This window comes from Oncorhynchus kisutch, unplaced genomic scaffold, assembly GCF_002021735.2.
Source record: "Oncorhynchus kisutch isolate 150728-3 unplaced genomic scaffold, Okis_V2 scaffold2208, whole genome shotgun sequence".
NCBI lineage: Eukaryota > Metazoa > Chordata > Actinopteri > Salmoniformes > Salmonidae > Oncorhynchus > Oncorhynchus kisutch.
The window spans coordinates 12,501-34,157 of NW_022264153.1; the positions used below are offsets into that span (position 1 = coordinate 12,501).

General features: G+C 46.0%; 1 protein-coding gene across 1 annotated transcript in view; it reads left to right on the top strand.

Moving 5' to 3' along the window:
- LOC116352890 (CD97 antigen-like) overlaps positions 1-19,684 on the top strand; it is a gene marked incomplete at its 3' end in the record, with an annotated part of 24,032 nt that extends 4,348 nt beyond the window's left edge. Inside the window, exons 2-7 of the mRNA XM_031819498.1 lie at positions 2,831-3,064; positions 4,333-4,376; positions 5,769-5,879; positions 6,179-6,332; positions 6,444-6,563; positions 19,434-19,684. Of these exons, the coding sequence (XP_031675358.1) occupies positions 2,831-3,064; positions 4,333-4,376; positions 5,769-5,879; positions 6,179-6,332; positions 6,444-6,563; positions 19,434-19,684 (914 nt within the window). The remainder of the gene's footprint in view (positions 1-2,830; positions 3,065-4,332; positions 4,377-5,768; positions 5,880-6,178; positions 6,333-6,443; positions 6,564-19,433) is intronic.
- Positions 19,685-21,657: the final 1,973 nt, after the last annotated feature.

A 21,657-nucleotide genomic window follows, 5' to 3' on the forward strand; every position in this document is an offset into this window, starting at 1 on the left:
CAGTAAGTCCCTGGATGGGAGACCAGATGCTGCTGGAAGTGGTGTTGGAGGGCCAGTAGGAAGCATTCCGGTCAAATTTTTTTAATAAAATCCCAAAACCCCAAGGCAGCGATTGGGGACACTGCCCTGTGTAGGGTGCCGTCTTTCGGATGGGATGTTAAACGGGTGTCTCTCTGAGGTCATTAAAGCTCCGATGGCACTTATCGTAAGAGTAGGGGTGTTTGTCCCGGTGTCCTGGCTAAATTCCCAATCTGGCCCTCAAACCATCACGGTCACCTAATAATCCCCCTCCTCTCCCCTGTAACTATTCCCCAGGTCGTTGCTGTAAATGAGAACGTGTTCTCTGTGAACGTACCTGGTAGAATAACGGATAAATAAAAAATATATATACATATTTGTTTTAAATCATCATCATCACTACTATCATCATCATCATCATCATCATCATCATCATCATCATCATCATCATCATCATCATCATCATCATCATCATATCATCACTACTATCATCATCATCATCATCACTACTATCATCATCATCACCAGCATCACTACTATCATCATCATCACTACTATCATCATCATCATCACCATCATCACTACTATCATCATCATCACTACTATCATCATCATCATCATCACTACTATCATCATCATCACTACTATCATCATCATCACCATCATCACTACTATCATCATCATCACTACTATCATCATCATCACCATCATCACTACTATCATCATCACTATAATCACTACTATCACTATCATCATCATCACCATCACCATCATCACTATCATCGTCATCATTATCACTACTATCATCATCATCATCATCATCATCATCATCATCGTTATAACTACTATCATCATCATTAGTATCATCATTACATTTGGCTCATTCATCTCCTCTCCCCTGTAACTCTTCACCAGGCTGTTTCTGTAAATGAGAACATGTTCTCAGTCAATTTACCTGGTAAAATAAGGGTAAAACAAATCAAATCCACTGCATTTAACAGAGTAGTCATTCCCTCCACAAGGCAATCAAACAAGAGAAATGTCGGTATTGGGGCAAAGTGGAGTCGCAGTTCAACAGCTCAGACATGAGACGTATGTGGCAAAGTCTACAGGCAATTACAGACTACAGAATGAAAACCAGCCACGACTTGCTTCCAGACAAACTTTAAACCTTCTGAGCACAATAACGTGAAGAAATAGGGGGTGAACACTGAGTATTAACCAGAGACGTGACAATACTCTCTAAAATTCAGTGTATCACAATATTACCCTAATAAGTAATGGAATTATATTAAGAAATTAATCAGCATAATATGTAAATTAATTAACATTAACAACAGCAAAATTCCAATATAATTAACTCAAAATAACACAGAGCTCTTGAATCTTTATTCTCAAAATAACAAATAGAGAAAACCTCTTGCCTTCAACATGGCATTTCTGAAGTGACTAATTATCAACTTTTAACAACTATAAAATGAATAGTAATTTGCTATAGGCCCATGGGCCTATAGTACAGTAGCCTGTGGAATAGACTGTATATATGCAATGTGGAGAACCAGTATTATACTGGTGATTAAACCCATGGGCCTATAGTACAGTAGCCTGTGGAATAGACTGTATATATGCAATGAGGAGAACCAGTATTATACTGGTGATTATACCCATGGGCCTATAGTACAGTAGCCTGTGGAATAGACTGTATATATGCAATGAGGAGAACCAGTATTATACTGGTGATTATACCCATGGGCCTATAGTACAGTAGCCTGTGGAATAGACTGTATATATGCAATGTGGAGAACCAGTATTATACTGGTGATTAAACCCTTGGGCCTATAGTACAGTAGCCTGTGGAATAGACTGTATATATGCAATGTGGAGAACCAGTATTATACTGGTGATTAAACCCATGGGCCTATAGTACAGTAGCCTGTGGAATAGACTGTATATATGCAATGTGGAGAACCAGTATTATACTGGTGATTATACCCATGGGCCTATAGTACAGTTGCCTGTGGAATAGACTGTATATATGCAATGAGGAGAACCAGTATTATACTGGTGATTAAACCCATGGGCCTATAGTACAGTAGCATCCCAACGAGGTCCAGAGTACTGTGGTGTTGACATTTTGTATTCTGAAATATTTCATGGCACATATTTTGGACTCGGGCCTGTAATAATCTACCAGCCTGGCAGACAAGTGCACAAAATGCGTAAATTCCATCCTGGGTTGTAGGCCTGTTCATTCAGATGAAGACCGTAGCAAACAGTTGTAAACAGTTGCAAAATGTTTAGCAACAGAAACATTTTTTACTCCAAACGAAATTCACTTTGCAATGAAAATGAGAGTTCTTAAATCATTACCTGATTTCAGGAAGAATAAAAATAAATAGTGGAACTGGCTTCGAAGTCCAGAGTTCAATCTGAAGGCTTTAAGCCATAAATGAATGTGATGTTGAGTAACAATCCCACATGGTTTTGTTGATCGGTTCCTTCTTGTTGGAACACTTTCCACTGTGACATCAGAAAGAATACATTCTGGACCAATAACAGGCTCAGCATTACCAGTAGTCCTATATCCCATGGCGATCACTAAATGATATATTGTATGTGTCCCAAATGGCACCCTATTACCTATAGTGAACATCTTTTGATTAATGGTGCACTATATAGGAATATGGTGTCATTTGGGATGTACACATTGTCTTTAAAGGGCCTACGCTTAAAGTGGTTGTCTGGTTAATTGACTCTCTTCTCTCCCTCTCCCTCTCCCTCTCTCTCTCTCTCTCTCTCTCTCTCCTCACAGGTCTTCATTTCACTCTACTGGGGAACCTAGAGGCCAGAGATTGCGGCCTGGGCTTCATATTCAAAACAAGAAAACAATGTGATGATACAGATGAGTGTAAAGAGTGGGACAGTACCCCAACCTGTGGAAGTAATGCCAAGTGTTACAACACACCGGGGAGCTTCTACTGTCAGTGTCTACCTGGGTTCAAATCCACAACGACTGTCAACTTCACCTTTTCTGGACAGTGTACTGGTGAGTATTTGTGTGTGTGTGTGTGGGGGGGGGGGGGGGGGGGGGGGGGGGTACGAGGGTCTCAGTTCATGGTCATATATAAGTTAGGAAGTGCAGCTCAGTTTCCACCTCATTTTGTGGGCAGTGAGCACATAGCCTGTCTTCTCTTGGGAGCCAGGTCTGCCTACGGCCGCCTTTCTCAATAGCAAGGCTATGCTCACTGAGCCTTACATAGTCAAAGATTTCCTTAATTTTGTGTCAGTCACAGTGATCAGGAATTCTGCCACTGTGTACTCTCTGATTAGGGCCAAATAGCATTCTAGTTTGCACAATTTTTTTGTAAATTCTTTCCAATGTGTCAAGTAATTATCTTTTTGTTTTCTCATGATTTGGTTGGGTCTAATTGTGTTGCTGTCCTCATGCTCTGTGGGGTGTGACTTTCCTCTGTTGCTGTAGATACCGTTATTCCACTGGCAGCCTCCTCTTTGTAGTGATGAGGCCCAAATGACACCCTATTCCCTGTATAGTGCACTATATTAGACCAGGGCCCATAGTGCACTATACAATAGGGTGTCAATTGGGATGCATGCTAGGATGGTTACCATGGCAAAATTTCAGCACTAGTGTGCTGTGGGTTTCTGGGTGTTTTAATCTCCAGCTCAACTTCCTCTCTGTCTCATGTCTTCATTTATATCTTAGTTAGTTAGTATCTGATGGTAAACTTGGTTACCCATGGCAACAACTTGGATCTACTATGAGCGTGATAAGGATGTGACAGTTTTCCTTTGTATGTGTTGGTGTGTGTTGTGGTGTGTGTTGTGGTGCAGGTAACATGCACGTGTGATGGTTGTTAGTTCTCATTGTGTTGTGTTGTTCTGTGTCCTGTTGTGTGGTTGTTGTTGTTGTGCAGGTGTGATGGTGGTATGTTATATTGTGTTATGTTGTGTAGTGTTGTGTTGATGTGCAGGTGGGATTGTGTTGTTTTGTTGTGTAGGTGTGATTGTGTCCTGTCATGTTATGTTCTGTTGTGTTGCACTGTGTAGTGTCCATCCCGGTGTGATGGTTGTGTGTTGTAATATGTATGTGCTGTGTAGTGTTGATCCAGGTGTGATGGTTGTGTTTTGTAATATGTATGTGCTGTGTAGTGTCCATCCCGGTGTGATGGTTGTGTGTTGTAATATGTATGTGCTGTGTAGTGTTGATCCCGGTGTGATGGTTGTGTGTTGTAATATGTATGTGCTGTGTAGTGTTGATCCAGGTGTGATGGTTGTGTGTTGTGTTTCCTTCAGTACTGAGCTGTAACCAGGTCAAAGCGGATCAGACTCCTGAACAGGTGAGTTCTAAACCCTGACACCTGATGTCACTCATAATGACTAACACTTTAGGGTGACATTCATGGAATATGGCATTAATCAGTCAGTAAAATAACCAGACCATTTATAGAATATGGTAGTGAGCAGTCAGTAAAATAACCAGAACATTTATAGAATATGGCATTAAGCAGTCAGTAAAATAACCAGAACATTTATGGAATATGGCAATGAGCAGTCAGTAAAATAACCAGAACATTTATAGAATATGGCATTAATCAGTCAGTAAAATAACCAGAACATTTATGGAATATGGCAATGAGCAGTCAGTAAAATAACCAGAACATTTATAGAATATGGCAATGAGCAGTCAGTAAAATAACCAGAACATTTATAGAATATGGCATTAAGCAGTCAGTAAAATAACCAGAACATTTATAGAATATGGCATTAAGCAGTCAGTAAAATAACCAGAACATTTATAGAATATGGCATTAAGCAGTCAGTAAAATAACCAGAACATCTCAAATACTGTAGCTGTGAAGATATATTATCCAATAGGGCTCTGATTTCCAAATACTGCAACTCACTATTGCATCTTATAATATTTTTTAAATCTCTATCTCTCTCTCTCTGTTCTCTCTCTCGTTCTCTCTTGTTCTCTCTATCTCGCTCTCTCTGTTCTCTCTCTAATTCTCTCTTGTTCTCTCTATCTCTCTCTCTCTCTGTTCTCTCTCTTGTTCTCTCTCGTTCTCTCTTGTTCTCTCTTTCTCTCTCTCTTTCCCTCTCTCTCTCTGTTCTCTCTCTCGTTCTCTCTTGTTCTCTCTTTCTCTCTCTCTCTTTCCCTCTCTCTCTAAGACCACTTTAGAAACAACTGTTTTATTTAGTACTTTTAAGTGCTATCTCCTGGGACTACAATATACAGTGGGGCAAAAAGTATTTAGTCAGCCACCAATTGTGCAAGTTCTCCCACTTAAAAAGATGAGAGAGTTCTGTAATTTTCATCATAGGTAAACTTCAACTATGACAGACAAAATGAGATTTTATTTTTTATTTTTTGAATTTTAATGAATTTATTTGCAAATTATGGTGGAAAATAAGTATTTGGTCACCTACAAACAATCAAGATTTCTGTCTCTCACAGACCTGTAACTTCTTCTTTAAGAGGCTCCTCTGTCCTCCACTCGTTACCTGTATTAATGGCACCTGTTTGAACTTGTTATCAGTATAAAAGACACATGTCCACAACCTCAAACAGTCACACTCCAAACTCCACTATGGCCAAGACCAAAGAGCTGTGTGGGAGAACTTGCACAATTGGTGGCTGACAAAATATTTTTTGCCCCCACTGTATGTCAATACTTGTATATTTATTTTTACCCACATGATGTGAATGAACTTCTCCTCTCTCTCAGAATGTCCCAGGTTTAGCTGGTCTCCTGTCTCTGATGAGGAAAAGCTGTCTGGCGTTAAGTAACTCTGGGGAAGCAGCCGGAGGGAGACTGACTGGAGAGGTGTTACTGGAGGTTAAACACACATACACACACACACACACGCACGCACGCACACACACACACACACACACACACACACACACACACACACACACACACACACACACACACCACACACACACACACACACACACACACACACACACACACACACACACACACACACACACACACACACACACACACACACACACACATGCAAAGACTCACAGAAGCATGCACACTCACACACAGTGAAATCATACGTGCATATCAACATATACACCTCGTTCACTCACTTCCTGTTTCCTGTTTCTACTTCCTGTGTGTAGAACGTCTTGACAGAGATAGACAGTCTCCTGTCTCAAGGTATCCTAAGCAACAGCCGGGAGGTGAGTGGGTTGCTAGGCGCCGTGGAGGACACCTTGATGCTCATCGGGCCACAGCTCAGAGACACCCACACCACCATGGAAACAGACCACACAGGTAACACACACACATACAGATGAACACATACACATGAACTTCCACACACAAACACACACATGCACACACATACACATCCTCCTTCACCTTTCTCCTTGTCCTTGTACACAGCTACTGAGCTTGCAGTGAGGAGGGGACAGACTCCGCCCATTGGGCCAATCAGCCTGGCCAATGACAACGTGCGACTGGACACCAGCTGGGAGACAGCCACTGGCAACGGGACGTACCCAGGTAGGCTTGTCATCCTCATCATCATCATCACCATCATATCTATAACTAAGTACTGTATCTTTTAGTACCAGTAACTTTACAAAAATTCCCAGGTTGCCTAGAAATCCTGGATTCAGCATTTCCTGCTTATTCAAATCAAATAAAGCAAAATGGTATTTGTCTCAGGAATGGAAATGCTTACAAGCCCTTAACCAACAGTACAGTTTTAAAGAACAAGAAGTGTGAAGAAAAACATAATTAAAGAGCAGCAGTAAAATAACAGTAGCGAGCCTATATACAGGGGGTACCGGTACAGAGCCAATGTGGAGGCTATATACAGGTGGTACTGGTACAGAGTCAATGTGGAGGCTATATACAGGGGGTACCGGTACAGAGTCAATGTGGAGGCTATATACAGGTGGTACTGGTACAGAGTCAATGTGGAGGCTATATACAGGTGGTACTGGTACAGAGTCAATGTGGAGGCTATATACAGGGGGTACCGGTACAGAGTCAATGTGGAGGCTATATACAGGGGGTAACCGTACAGAGTCAATGTGGAGGCTATATACAGGGGGTACCGTACAGAGTCAATGTGGAGGCTATATACAGGGGGTACCGGTACAGAGTCAATGTGGAGGCTATATACAGGGGGTACCGGTACAGAGTCAATGTGGAGGCTATATACAGGTGGTACTGGTACAGAGTCAATGTGGAGGCTATATACAAGGGGTACCGGTACAAGAGTCAATGTGGAGGCTATATACAGGTGGTACCGGTACAGAGTCAATGTGGAGGCTATATACAGGTGGTACTGGTACAGAGTCAATGTGGAGGCTATATACAGGGGGTACCGGTACAGAGTCAATGTGGAGGCTATATACAGGTGGTACTGGTACAGAGTCAATGTGGAGGCTATATACCAGGGGGTACCGGTACAAATCAATGTGGAGGCTATATACAGGGGTACAGTAACAGAGTTCAATGTGGAGGCTAGATACAGGGGGGTACCAGTCAATGTGGAGGCTATATACAGGGGGTACCGGTACAGAGTCAATGTGGAGGCTATATACAGGAGGTACCAGTACAGAGTCAATGTGGAGGCTATATACAGGAGGTACCAGTACAGAGTCAATGTGGAGGCTATATACAGGAGGTACCAGTACAGAGTCAATGTGGAGGCTATATACAGGGGGTACCGGTACAGAGTCAATGTGGAGGCTATATACAGGGGGTACCGGTACAGAGTCAATGTGGAGGCTATATACAGGGGGTACCGGTACAGAGTCAATGTGGAGGCTATATACAGGGGGTACCGGTACAGAGTCAATGTGGAGGCTATATACAGGGGGTACCGGTACAGAGTCAATGTGGAGGCTATATACAGGTGGTACCGGTACAGAGTCAATGTGGAGGCTATATACAGGGGGTACCGGTACAGAGTCAATGTGGAGGCCTATATACAGGTGGTTACCGGTACAGAGTCATGTGGAGGCTATATCAGGTGGGTACCGGTACAGAGTCAATGTGGAGGCTATATCAGGTGGTACCGGTACAGAGTCAATGTGGAGGCTATATACAGGTGGGTTCCGGTACCGAGTCAATGTGGAGGCTATATACAGGTGGTACCGGTATCAATGCATGTGGAGGTTATATCAGGTGGTACCGGTACAGAGTCACTGGGGAGGGCCTATATACAGGTGGGTACCAGGGTACAGAGTCAATTGTGGAGGCCTATATACAGGTGGGTCCCGGATACAGAGTCAATGTGGAGTGCTATATATACAGGGGGTACCGGGTACGAGTTCAATGTGGGAGTTACTATACAGGTGGTACCGGGTACAGAGTCAATGGTGGAGGTTATATACACAGTGTGGGGATCCGGGTACAGACCGTCAATGTTGAGGCTAATATACAGGTGGTAACCGGTACCAGAGTCAATGTGGAGGCTATGATACAGGTGGTAACGGTACAGAGTCAATGTGGAGGCTATATACAGGTGGGTAACCGGTACACAGAGTCAATGATGTGGCGGCCTTATATACAGGTGGGTTCCGGTACAGAGTCAATGTGGAGGCTATATACAGGTGGTACCGGTACAGAGTCAATGTGGAGGCTATATACAGGTGGTACCGGTACAGAGTCAATGTGGAGGCTATATACAGGTGGTACCGGTACAGAGTCAATGTGGAGGCTATATACAGGTGGTACCGGTACAGAGTCAATGTGGAGGCTATATACAGGTGGTACCGGTACAGAGTCAATGTGGAGGCTATATACAGGTGGTACCGGTACAGAGTCAATGTGGAGGCTATATACAGGTGGGTTCCGGTACAGAGTCAATGTGGAGGCTATATACAGGTGGTACCGGTACAGAGTCAATGTGGAGGCTATATACAGGTGGGTTCCGGTACAGAGTCAATGTGGAGGCTATATACAGGTGGTACCGGTACAGAGTCAATGTGGAGGCTATATACAGGTGGTACCGGTACAGAGTCAATGTGGAGGCTATATACAGGTGGTACCGGTACAGAGTCAATGTGGAGGCTATATACAGGTGGGTACCGGTACAGAGTCAATGTGGAGGCTATATACAGGGGGTACCGGTACAGAGTCAATGTGGAGGCTATATACAGGGGTTACCGGTACAGAGTCAATGTGGAGGCTATATACAGGGGGTACCGGTACAGAGTCAATGTGGAGGCTATATACAGGGGGTACCGGTACAGAGTCAATGTGGAGGCTATATACAGGTGGTACCGGTACAGAGTCAATGTGGAGGCTATATACAGGTGGTACCGGTACAGAGTCAATGTGGAGGCTATATACAGGTGGTACCGGTACAGAGTCAATGTGGAGGCTATATACAGGTGGTACCGGTACAGAGTCAATGTGGAGGCTATATACAGGTGGTACCGGTACAGAGTCAATGTGGAGGCTATATACAGGTGGTACCGGTACAGAGTCAATGTGGAGGCTATATACAGGTGGGTTCCGGTACAGAGTCAATGTGGAGGCTATATACAGGTGGTACCAGTACAGAGTCAATGTGGAGGCTATATACAGGTGGGTACCGGTACAGAGTCAATGTGGAGGCTATATACAGGTGGTACCGGTACAGAGTCAATGTGGAGGCTATATACAGGTGGTACCGGTACAGAGTCAATGTGGAGGCTATATACAGGTGGTACCGGTACAGAGTCAATGTGGAGGCTATATACAGGGGGTACCGGTACAGAGTCAATGTGGAGGCTATATACAGGGGGTACCGGTACAGAGTCAATGTGGAGGCTATATACAGGGGTTTCCGGTACAGAGTCAATGTGGAGGCTATATACAGGGGGTTCCGGTACAGAGTCAATGTGGAGGCTATATACAGGGGGTACCGGTACAGAGTCAATGTGGAGGCTATATACAGGTGGTACCGGTACAGAGTCAATGTGGAGGCTATATACAGGGGGTACCGGTACAGAGTCAATGTGGAGGCTATATACAGGTGGTACCGGTACAGAGTCAATGTGGAGGCTATATACAGGTGGTACCGGTACAGAGTCAATGTGGAGGCTATATACAGGTGGTACCGGTACAGAGTCAATGTGGAGGCTATATACAGGTGGTACCGGTACAGAGTCAATGTGGAGGCTATATACAGGTGGTACCGGTACAGAGTCAATGTGGAGGCTATATACAGGTGGGTTCCGGTACAGAGTCAATGTGGAGGCTATATACAGGTGGTACCGGTACAGAGTCAATGTGGAGGCTATATACAGGTGGTACCGGTACAGAGTCAATGTGGAGGCTATATACAGGTGGTACCGGTACAGAGTCAATGTGGAGGCTATATACAGGTGGTACCGGTACAGAGTCAATGTGGAGGCTATATACAGGTGGTACCGGTACAGAGTCAATGTGGAGGCTATATACAGGTGGGTACCGGTACAGAGTCAATGTGGAGGCTATATACAGGTGGTACCGGTACAGAGTCAATGTGGAGGCTATATACAGGTGGTACCGGTACAGAGTCAATGTGGAGGCTATATACAGGTGGTACCGGTACAGAGTCAATGTGGAGGCTATATACAGGTGGTACCGGTACAGAGTCAATGTGGAGGCTATATACAGGTGGTACCGGTACAGAGTCAATGTGGAGGCTATATACAGGGGGTACCGGTACAGAGTCAATGTGGAGGCTATATACAGGTGGTACCGGTACAGAGTCAATGTGGAGGCTATATACAGGTGGTACCGGTACAGAGTCAATGTGGAGGCTATATACAGGTGGTACCGGTACAGAGTCAATGTGGAGGCTATATACAGGTGGGTACCGGTACAGAGTCAATGTGGAGGCTATATACAGGTGGTACCGGTACAGAGTCAATGTGGAGGCTATATACAGGTGGTACCGGTACAGAGTCAATGTGGAGGCTATATACAGGTGGTACCGGTACAGAGTCAATGTGGAGGCTATATACAGGTGGTACCGGTACAGAGTCAATGTGGAGGCTATATACAGGTGGTACCGGTACAGAGTCAATGTGGAGGCTATATACAGGTGGTACCGGTACAGAGTCAATGTGGAGGCTATATACAGGGGGTACCGGTACAGAGTCAATGTGGAGGCTATATACAGGTGGTACCGGTACAGAGTCAATGTGGAGGCTATATACAGGTGGTACCGGTACAGAGTCAATGTGGAGGCTATATACAGGGGTACCGGTACAGAGTCAATGTGGAGGCTATATACAGGTGGTACCGGTACAGAGTCAATGTGGAGGCTATATACAGGTGGTACCGGTACAGAGTCAATGTGGAGGCTATATACAGGTGGTACCGGTACAGAGTCAATGTGGAGGCTATATACAGGTGGTACCGGTACAGAGTCAATGTGGAGGCTATATACAGGTGGTACCGGTACAGAGTCAATGTGGAGGCTATATACAGGTGGTACCGGTACAGAGTCAATGTGGAGGCTATATACAGGTGGTACCGGTACAGAGTCAATGTGGAGGCTATATACAGGTGGTACCGGTACAGAGTCAATGTGGAGGCTATATACAGGTGGTACCGGTACAGAGTCAATGTGGAGGCTATATACAGGTGGTACCGGTACAGAGTCAATGTGGAGGCTATATACAGGTGGTACCGGTACAGAGTCAATGTGGAGGCTATATACAGGTGGTACCGGTACAGAGTCAATGTGGAGGCTATATACAGGTGGTACCGGTACAGAGTCAATGTGGAGGCTATATACAGGTGGGTACCGGTACAGAGTCAATGTGGAGGCTATATACAGGGGGTACCGGTACAGAGTCAATGTGGAGGCTATATACAGGGGTACCGGTACAGAGTCAATGTGGAGGCTATATACAGGGGGTACCGGTACAGAGTCAATGTGGAGGCTATATACAGGGGGTACCGGTACAGAGTCAATGTGGAGGCTATATACAGGTGGTACCGGTACAGAGTCAATGTGGAGGCTATATACAGGGGGTACCGGTACAGAGTCAATGTGGAGGCTATATACAGGTGGTACCGGTACAGAGTCAATGTGGAGGCTATATACAGGTGGTACCGGTACAGAGTCAATGTGGAGGCTATATACAGGTGGTACCGGTACAGAGTCAATGTGGAGGCTATATACAGGTGGTACCGGTACAGAGTCAATGTGGAGGCTATATACAGGTGGTACCGGTACAGAGTCAATGTGGAGGCTATATACAGGTGGGTACCGGTACAGAGTCAATGTGGAGGCTATATACAGGTGGTACCGGTACAGAGTCAATGTGGAGGCTATATACAGGTGGTACCGGTACAGAGTCAATGTGGAGGCTATATACAGGTGGTACCAGTACAGAGTCAATGTGGAGGCTATATACAGGTGGGTACCGGTACAGAGTCAATGTGGAGGCTATATACAGGTGGTACCGGTACAGAGTCAATGTGGAGGCTATATACAGGTGGTACCGGTACAGAGTCAATGTGGAGGCTATATACAGGTGGTACCGGTACAGAGTCAATGTGGAGGCTATATACAGGTGGTACCGGTACAGAGTCAATGTGGAGGCTATATACAGGGGGTACCGGTACAGAGTCAATGTGGAGGCTATATACAGGGGTTCCGGTACAGAGTCAATGTGGAGGCTATATACAGGGGGTACCGGTACAGAGTCAATGTGGAGGCTATATACAGGGGGTACCGGTACAGAGTCAATGTGGAGGCTATATACAGGTGGTACCGGTACACAGAGTCAATGTGGAGGCTATATACAGGGGGTACCGGTACAGAGTCAATGTGGAGGCTATATACAGGTGGTACCGGTACAGAGTCAATGTGGAGGCTATATACAGGTGGTACCGGTACAGAGTCAATGTGGAGGCTATATACAGGTGGTACCGGTACAGAGTCAATGTGGAGGCTATATACAGGTGGTACCGGTACAGAGTCAATGTGGAGGCTATATACAGGTGGGTACCGGTACAGAGTCAATGTGGAGGCTATATACAGGTGGTACCGTACAGAGTCAATGTGGAGGCTATATACAGGTGGGTACCGGTACAGAGTCAATGTGGAGGCTATATACAGGTGGTACCGGTACAGAGTCAATGTGGAGGCTATATACAGGTGGTACCGGTACAGAGTCAATGTGGAGGCTATATACAGGTGGTACCGGTACAGAGTCAATGTGGAGGCTATATACAGGGGGTACCGGTACAGAGTCAATGTGGAGGCTATATACAGGGGGTACCGGTACAGAGTCAATGTGGAGGCTATATACAGGGGTACCGGTACAGAGTCAATGTGGAGGCTATATACAGGGGGTACCGGTACAGAGTCAATGTGGAGGCTATATACAGGGGTACCGGTACAGAGTCAATGTGGAGGCTATATACAGGTGGTACCGGTACAGAGTCAATGTGGAGGCTATATACAGGGGGTACCGGTACAGAGTCAATGTGGAGGCTATATACAGGTGGTACCGGTACAGAGTCAATGTGGAGGCTATATACAGGTGGTACCGGTACAGAGTCAATGTGGAGGCTATATACAGGTGGTACCGGTACAGAGTCAATGTGGAGGCTATATACAGGTGGTACCGGTACAGAGTCAATGTGGAGGCTATATACAGGTGGTACCGGTACAGAGTCAATGTGGAGGCTATATACAGGTGGTACCGGTACAGAGTCAATGTGGAGGCTATATACAGGTGGTACCGGTACAGAGTCAATGTGGAGGCTATATACAGGTGGTACCGGTACAGAGTCAATGTGGAGGCTATATACAGGTGGTACCGGTACAGAGTCAATGTGGAGGCTATATACAGGTGGTACCGGTACAGAGTCAATGTGGAGGCTATATACAGGGGGTACCGGTACAGAGTCAATGTGGAGGCTATATACAGGTGGTACCGGTACAGAGTCAATGTGGAGGCTATATACAGGTGGTACCGGTACAGAGTCAATGTGGAGGCTATATACAGGTGGTACCGGTACAGAGTCAATGTGGAGGCTATATACAGGTGGGTACCGGTACAGAGTCAATGTGGAGGCTATATACAGGTGGTACCGGTACAGAGTCAATGTGGAGGCTATATACAGGTGGTACCGGTACAGAGTCAATGTGGAGGCTATATACAGGTGGTACCGGTACAGAGTCAATGTGGAGGCTATATACAGGTGGTACCGGTACAGAGTCAATGTGGAGGCTATATACAGGTGGTACCGGTACAGAGTCAATGTGGAGGCTATATACAGGGGGTACCGGTACAGAGTCAATGTGGAGGCTATATACAGGTGGTACCGGTACAGAGTCAATGTGGAGGCTATATACAGGTGGTACCGGTACAGAGTCAATGTGGAGGCTATATACAGGTGGTACCGGTACAGAGTCAATGTGGAGGCTATATACAGGTGGGTACCGGTACAGAGTCAATGTGGAGGCTATATACAGGTGGTACCGGTACAGAGTCAATGTGGAGGCTATATACAGGTGGTACCGGTACAGAGTCAATGTGGAGGCTATATACAGGTGGTACCGGTACAGAGTCAATGTGGAGGCTATATACAGGTGGGTACCGGTACAGAGTCAATGTGGAGGCTATATACAGGTGGTACCGGTACAGAGTCAATGTGGAGGCTATATACAGGTGGTACCGGTACAGAGTCAATGTGGAGGCTATATACAGGTGGTACCGGTACAGAGTCAATGTGGAGGCTATATACAGGTGGTACCGGTACAGAGTCAATGTGGAGGCTATATACAGGTGGTACCGGTACAGAGTCAATGTGGAGGCTATATACAGGGGGTACCGGTACAGAGTCAATGTGGAGGCTATATACAGGTGGGTACCGGTACAGAGTCAATGTGGAGGCTATATACAGGTGGTACCGGTACAGAGTCAATGTGGAGGCTATATACAGGTGGTACCGGTACAGAGTCAATGTGGAGGCTATATACAGGTGGTACCGGTACAGAGTCAATGTGGAGGCTATATACAGGTGGTACCGGTACAGAGTCAATGTGGAGGCTATATACAGGTGGTACCGGTACAGAGTCAATGTGGAGGCTATATACAGGTGGTACCGGTACAGAGTCAATGTGGAGGCTATATACAGGTGGGTTCCGGTACAGAGTCAATGTGGAGGCTACATACAGGTGGTACCAGTACAGAGTCAATGTGGAGGCTATATACAGGTGGGTACCGGTACAGAGTCAATGTGGAGGCTATATACAGGTGGTACCGGTACAGAGTCAATGTGGAGGCTATATACAGGTGGTACCGGTACAGAGTCAATGTGGAGGCTATATACAGGTGGTACCGGTACAGAGTCAATGTGGAGGCTATATACAGGTGGGTACCGGTACAGAGTCAATGTGGAGGCTATATACAGGGGGTACCGGTACAGAGTCAATGTGGAGGCTATATACAGGGGTTTCCGGTACAGAGTCAATGTGGAGGCTATATACAGGGGTACCGGTACAGAGTCAATGTGGAGGCTATATACAGGGGGTACCGGTACAGAGTCAATGTGGAGGCTATATACAGGTGGTACCGGTACAGAGTCAATGTGGAGGCTATATACAGGGGGTACCGGTACAGAGTCAATGTGGAGGCTATATACAGGTGGTACCGGTACAGAGTCAATGTGGAGGCTATATACAGGTGGTACCGGTACAGAGTCAATGTGGAGGCTATATACAGGTGGTACCGGTACAGAGTCAATGTGGAGGCTATATACAGGTGGTACCGGTACAGAGTCAATGTGGAGGCTATATACAGGTGGTACCGGTACAGAGTCAATGTGGAGGCTATATACAGGGGTTCCGGTACAGAGTCAATGTGGAGGCTATATACAGGTGGTACCGGTACAGAGTCAATGTGGAGGCTATATACAGGTGGTACCGGTACAGAGTCAATGTGGAGGCTATATACAGGTGGTACCGGTACAGAGTCAATGTGGAGGCTATATACAGGTGGTACCGGTACAGAGTCAATGTGGAGGCTATATACAGGTGGGTACCGGTACAGAGTCAATGTGGAGGCTATATACAGGTGGTACCGGTACAGAGTCAATGTGGAGGCTATATACAGGTGGTACCGGTACAGAGTCAATGTGGAGGCTATATACAGGTGGTACCGGTACAGAGTCAATGTGGAGGCTATATACAGGTGGGTACCGGTACAGAGTCAATGTGGAGGCTATATACAGGTGGTACCGGTACAGAGTCAATGTGGAGGCTATATACAGGTGGTACCGGTACAGAGTCAATGTGGAGGCTATATACAGTGGTACCGGTACAGAGTCAATGTGGAGGCTATATACAGGTGGTACCGGTACAGAGTCAATGTGGAGGCTATATACAGGTGGTACCAGTACAGAGTCAATGTGGAGGCTATATACAGGGGGTACCGGTACAGAGTCAATGTGGAGGCTATATACAGGTGGTACCGGTACAGAGTCAATGTGGAGGCTATATACAGGTGGTACCGGTACAGAGTCAATGTGGAGGCTATATACAGGTGGTACCGGTACAGAGTCAATGTGGAGGCTATATACAGGTGGTACCGGTACAGAGTCAATGTGGAGGCTATATACAGGTGGTACCGGTACAGAGTCAATGTGGAGGCTATATACAGGGGGTACCGGTACAGAGTCAATGTGGAGGCTATATACAGGTGGTACCGGTACAGAGTCAATGTGGAGGCTATATACAGGTGGTTCCGGTACAGAGTCAATGTGGAGGCTATATACAGGTGGTACCGGTACAGAGTCAATGTGGAGGCTATATACAGGTGGTACCGGTACAGAGTCAATGTGGAGGCTATATACAGGTGGTACCGGTACAGAGTCAATGTGGAGGCTATATACAGGGGGTACCGGTACAGAGTCAATGTGGAGGCTATATACAGGTGGGTACCGGTACAGAGTCAATGTGGAGGCTATATACAGGTGGGTACCGGTACAGAGTCAATGTGGAGGCTATATACAGTGGTACCGGTACAGAGTCAATGTGGAGGCTATATACAGGTGGTACCGGTACAGAGTCAATGTGGAGGCTATATACAGGTGGTACCGTACAGAGTCAATGTGGAGGCTATATACAGGGGGTACCGGTACAGAGTCAATGTGGAGGCTATATACAGGTGGTACCGGTACAGAGTCAATGTGGAGGCTATATACAGGTGGTACCAGTACAGAGTCAATGTGGAGGCTATATACAGGTGGTACCGGTACAGAGTCAATGTGGAGGCTATATACAGGTGGTACCGGTACAGAGTCAATGTGGAGGCTATATACAGGTGGTACCGGTACAGAGTCAATGTGGAGGCTATATACAGGGTGGTACCGGTACAGAGTCAATGTGGAGGCTATATACAGGTGGTACCGGTACAGAGTCAATGTGGAGGCTATATACAGGTGGTACCGGTACAGAGTCAATGTGGAGGCTATATACAGGTGGGTACCGGTACAGAGTCAATGTGGAGGCTATATACAGGTGGTACCGGTACAGAGTCAATGTGGAGGCTATATACAGGTGGTACCGGTACAGAGTCAATGTGGAGGCTATATACAGGTGGTACCGGTACAGAGTCAATGTGGAGGCTATATACAGGTGGGTACCGGTACAGAGTCAATGTGGAGGCTATATACAGGTGGTACCGGTACAGAGTCAATGTGGAGGCTATATACAGGTGGTACCGGTACAGAGTCAATGTGGAGGCTATATACAGGTGGTACCGGTACAGAGTCAATGTGGAGGCTATATACAGGTGGTACCGGTACAGAGTCAATGTGGAGGTATATACAGGTGGTACCGGTACAGAGTCAATGTGGAGGCTATATACAGGTGGTACCGGTACAGAGTCAATGTGGAGGCTATATACAGGTGGTACCGGTACAGAGTCAATGTGGAGGCTATATACAGTGGTACCGGTACAGAGTCAATGTGGAGGCTATATACAGGTGGTTCCGGTACAGAGTCAATGTGGAGGCTATATACAGGTGGTACCAGTACAGAGTCAATGTGGAGGCTATATACAGGGGTTCCGGTACAGAGTCAATGTGGAGGCTATATACAGGTGGGTACCGGTACAGAGTCAATGTGGAGGCTATATACAGGTGGTACCGGTACAGAGTCAATGTGGAGGCTATATACAGGTGGTACCGGTACAGAGTCAATGTGGAGGCTATATACAGGTGGGTACCGGTACAGAGTCAATGTGGAGGCTATATACAGGGGGTACCGGTACAGAGTCAATGTGGAGGCTATATACAGGGGTTCGGTACAGAGTCAATGTGGAGGCTATATACAGGTGGTACCGGTACAGAGTCAATGTGGGAGGCTATATACAGGTGGTCCGGTACAGAGTCAATGTGGAGGCTATATACAGGGGGTACGGTACAGAGTCAATGTGGAGGCTATATACAGGGGTACCGGTACAGAGTCAATGTGGAGGCTATATACAGGTGGTACGGTACAGAGTCAATGTGGAGGCTATATACAGGTGGGTACCGGTACAGAGTCAATGTGTGGGGGTCACCGGTTAGTTACGTGACAATGCATAGATAATACTAGAGAGTAGCAGCAGCGTAAAAAAGGGGTAGGAGGGGGAGGAACAATGTAAATATTCTGGTAGCCATTTGATGAGATTTCTTGGACCTAGACTTGGTGCTCCGGTACTGCTTGCTGTTCGTAAGCATAGAAACAGTCTGTGACAAGAGTGACTGGAGTCTTTGACAATTTTTAGGGCCTTCCTCTGACACCTCGCCTGACAATAGGTTCTGGATGGCAAGAAGCATTGGCCCCAGGATGTATGGGCCGTACGGCCAAGTATCTGACCTCCTCCCTATAGGATATCTCATCGTTGTCGGTAATCAGCTCTACCACTTCTGTGTCGCGGCAAACTTAATGATGTTGTTGGAGTCGTGCTTGGCCATGAGTCATGGGTGAACAGGGAGTACAGGAGGGGACTGATCACGCACCCCTGAGGGGCCCCCGTGTTGCGGATCACCTGGGAGCGGCCCTTCAGGAAGTCCAGGTTCCAGTTGCAGAGGGAGGTGTTTAGTCTCAGAGTCCTTAGCTTAGTGAAGAGCATTGAGAACACTATGGTGTTGATTCTGAGCTGTAGTCAGGAATAGCATTCTTTCCTTTTATCAAGGGGGAAAAGGGCCGTGTGGATTGCAATAGATTGTATCATATGTGGATCTGTTGGGGCTGTATGCAAATTGGAGTGTAGGGTTTCTGGGATAATGGTGTTGATGTGAGCCATGACCAGCATTTCAAAGCACCTCCTTATTCCAGGAATCTTCCAACCAGGAAACCTGAAAAACCTGGGGATTCTGGGACAACTACAAGACATTCTGGTACTTGTTTCATTCTGTGCTTCCCAGGTTTCACTCTGGCTGGGTTGATGTGTTACCAGACAGTGGAGACATCTGTCAACAACTCCTTCCAGTACCTCACTGACACGGACACAAACAGAGACACAGCAACCGCCACAGCATCAAAGCCTAACTACCAGATCAGTTCCAAGGTGGTAACAGCCTTTGTCAGTAACCCAGCAACAGAACACCTCACCCAGCCTGTCATCCTCACCTTCAGACATCTACAGGTATCATTTGATAATATAACATATCCTGCAGTGCTGATGTTAACATATCACAAATGTAAATATGTAGTATATCATTATCATACAGCTACAGTTAGGACTTTTTTCCACATACTGACGATGGCCTAACATACTGACGATGGCCTAACATACTGATGATGGCCTAACATACTGATGATGGTCTAACATACTGATGATGGCCTAACATACTGACGATGGCCTAACATACTGACGATGGCCTAACAGACTGATGATGGTCTAACATACTGATGATGGCCTAACATACTGATGATGGTCTAACATACTGACGATGGCCTAACATACTGATGATGGCCTAACATACTGATGATGGTCTAACATACTGATGATGGCCTAACATACTGATGATGGCCTAACATACTGACGATGGCCTAACAGACTGATGATGGTCTAACATACTGATGATGGCTAACATACTGATGATGGCCTAACATACTGACGATGGCCTAACTACTGATGAGGATGGCCTAACATACTGACGATGGCCTAACATACTGATGATGGTCTAACATACTGATGATGGCCTAACATACTGATGATGGCCTACATACTGATGATGGCCTAACATACTGATGATGGTCTAACATACTGACGATGGCCTAACATACTGATGATGGTCTAACATACTGACGATGGCTAACATACTGATGATGGTCTAACATACTGATGATGGCCTAACATACTGACGATGGCCTAACATACTGATGATGGCCTAACAGACTGATGATGGCCTAACATACTGATGATGGCCTAACATACTGACGATGGCCTAACATACTGACGATGGCCTAACATACTGACGAGGGCTAACATACTGACGATGGCCTAACATACTGATGATGGCCTAACATACTGATGATGGCCTAACTACTGATGATGGCCTAACATACTGATGATGGCCTAACAAGATGATGATGGCCTAACATACTGATGATGGCCTAACCTACTGAACGATGGCCTAACAACTGAAAAAATAAACAGACTGATGATGCCTAACATACTGATGATGGCCTAACATACTGATGATGGCCTAAACAGACTGATATGGCCTAACATACTGATGATGGCCTAACAGAGACTGATGATGGCCTAACATACTGATGATGGCCTAACAGACTGATGATGCCTAACATACTGATGATGGCCTAACAACTGATGATGCCTAACATAACTGATGATGGCCTAACAGACTGATGATGGCCTAACAGACTGACGATGCCTAACAGACTGATGATGGCCTAACAGACTGATGATGGCCTAACATACGACGATGGCCTAACAGACTGATATGGCCTAACAGACTGATGATGGCCTAACATACTGATGATGGCCTAACAGACTGATGATGGCCTAACAGACTGATGATGGCCTAACATACTGATGATGGCCTAACATACTGATGATGGCCTAACAGACTGATGATGGCATAACATAACTCTGAGCGATGGCCTAACAGACTGATGATGGCCTAACATACTGATTGATGGCCTAACATACTGATGATGGCCTAACATACTGATGATGGCCTAACGACTGATGATGGCCTAACCTACTGATGATGGCCTACAGACTGATGATGGCCTAACAGACTGATGATGGCCTAACATACTGAGATGGCCTAACCTACTGATGATGGCCTAACAGACTGATGATGGCCTAACACTGATGATGGCCTAACATACTGATGATGGCCTAACAGACTGATGATGGCCTAACATACTGATGATGGCCTAACAGACTGATGATGGCCTAAAACAGACTGCCATGATGGCCTAACAGACTGAATGATGGCCTAACATACTGATGATGGCCTAACAGACTGGATAGATGATGCCTAACATACTGATGATGGCCTAACATACTGATGATGGCCTAACATACTGATGATGGCCTCACCTACTGATGATGGCCTAACATACTGATGATGGCCTAACAGACTGATGATGGCCTAACAGACTGATGATGGC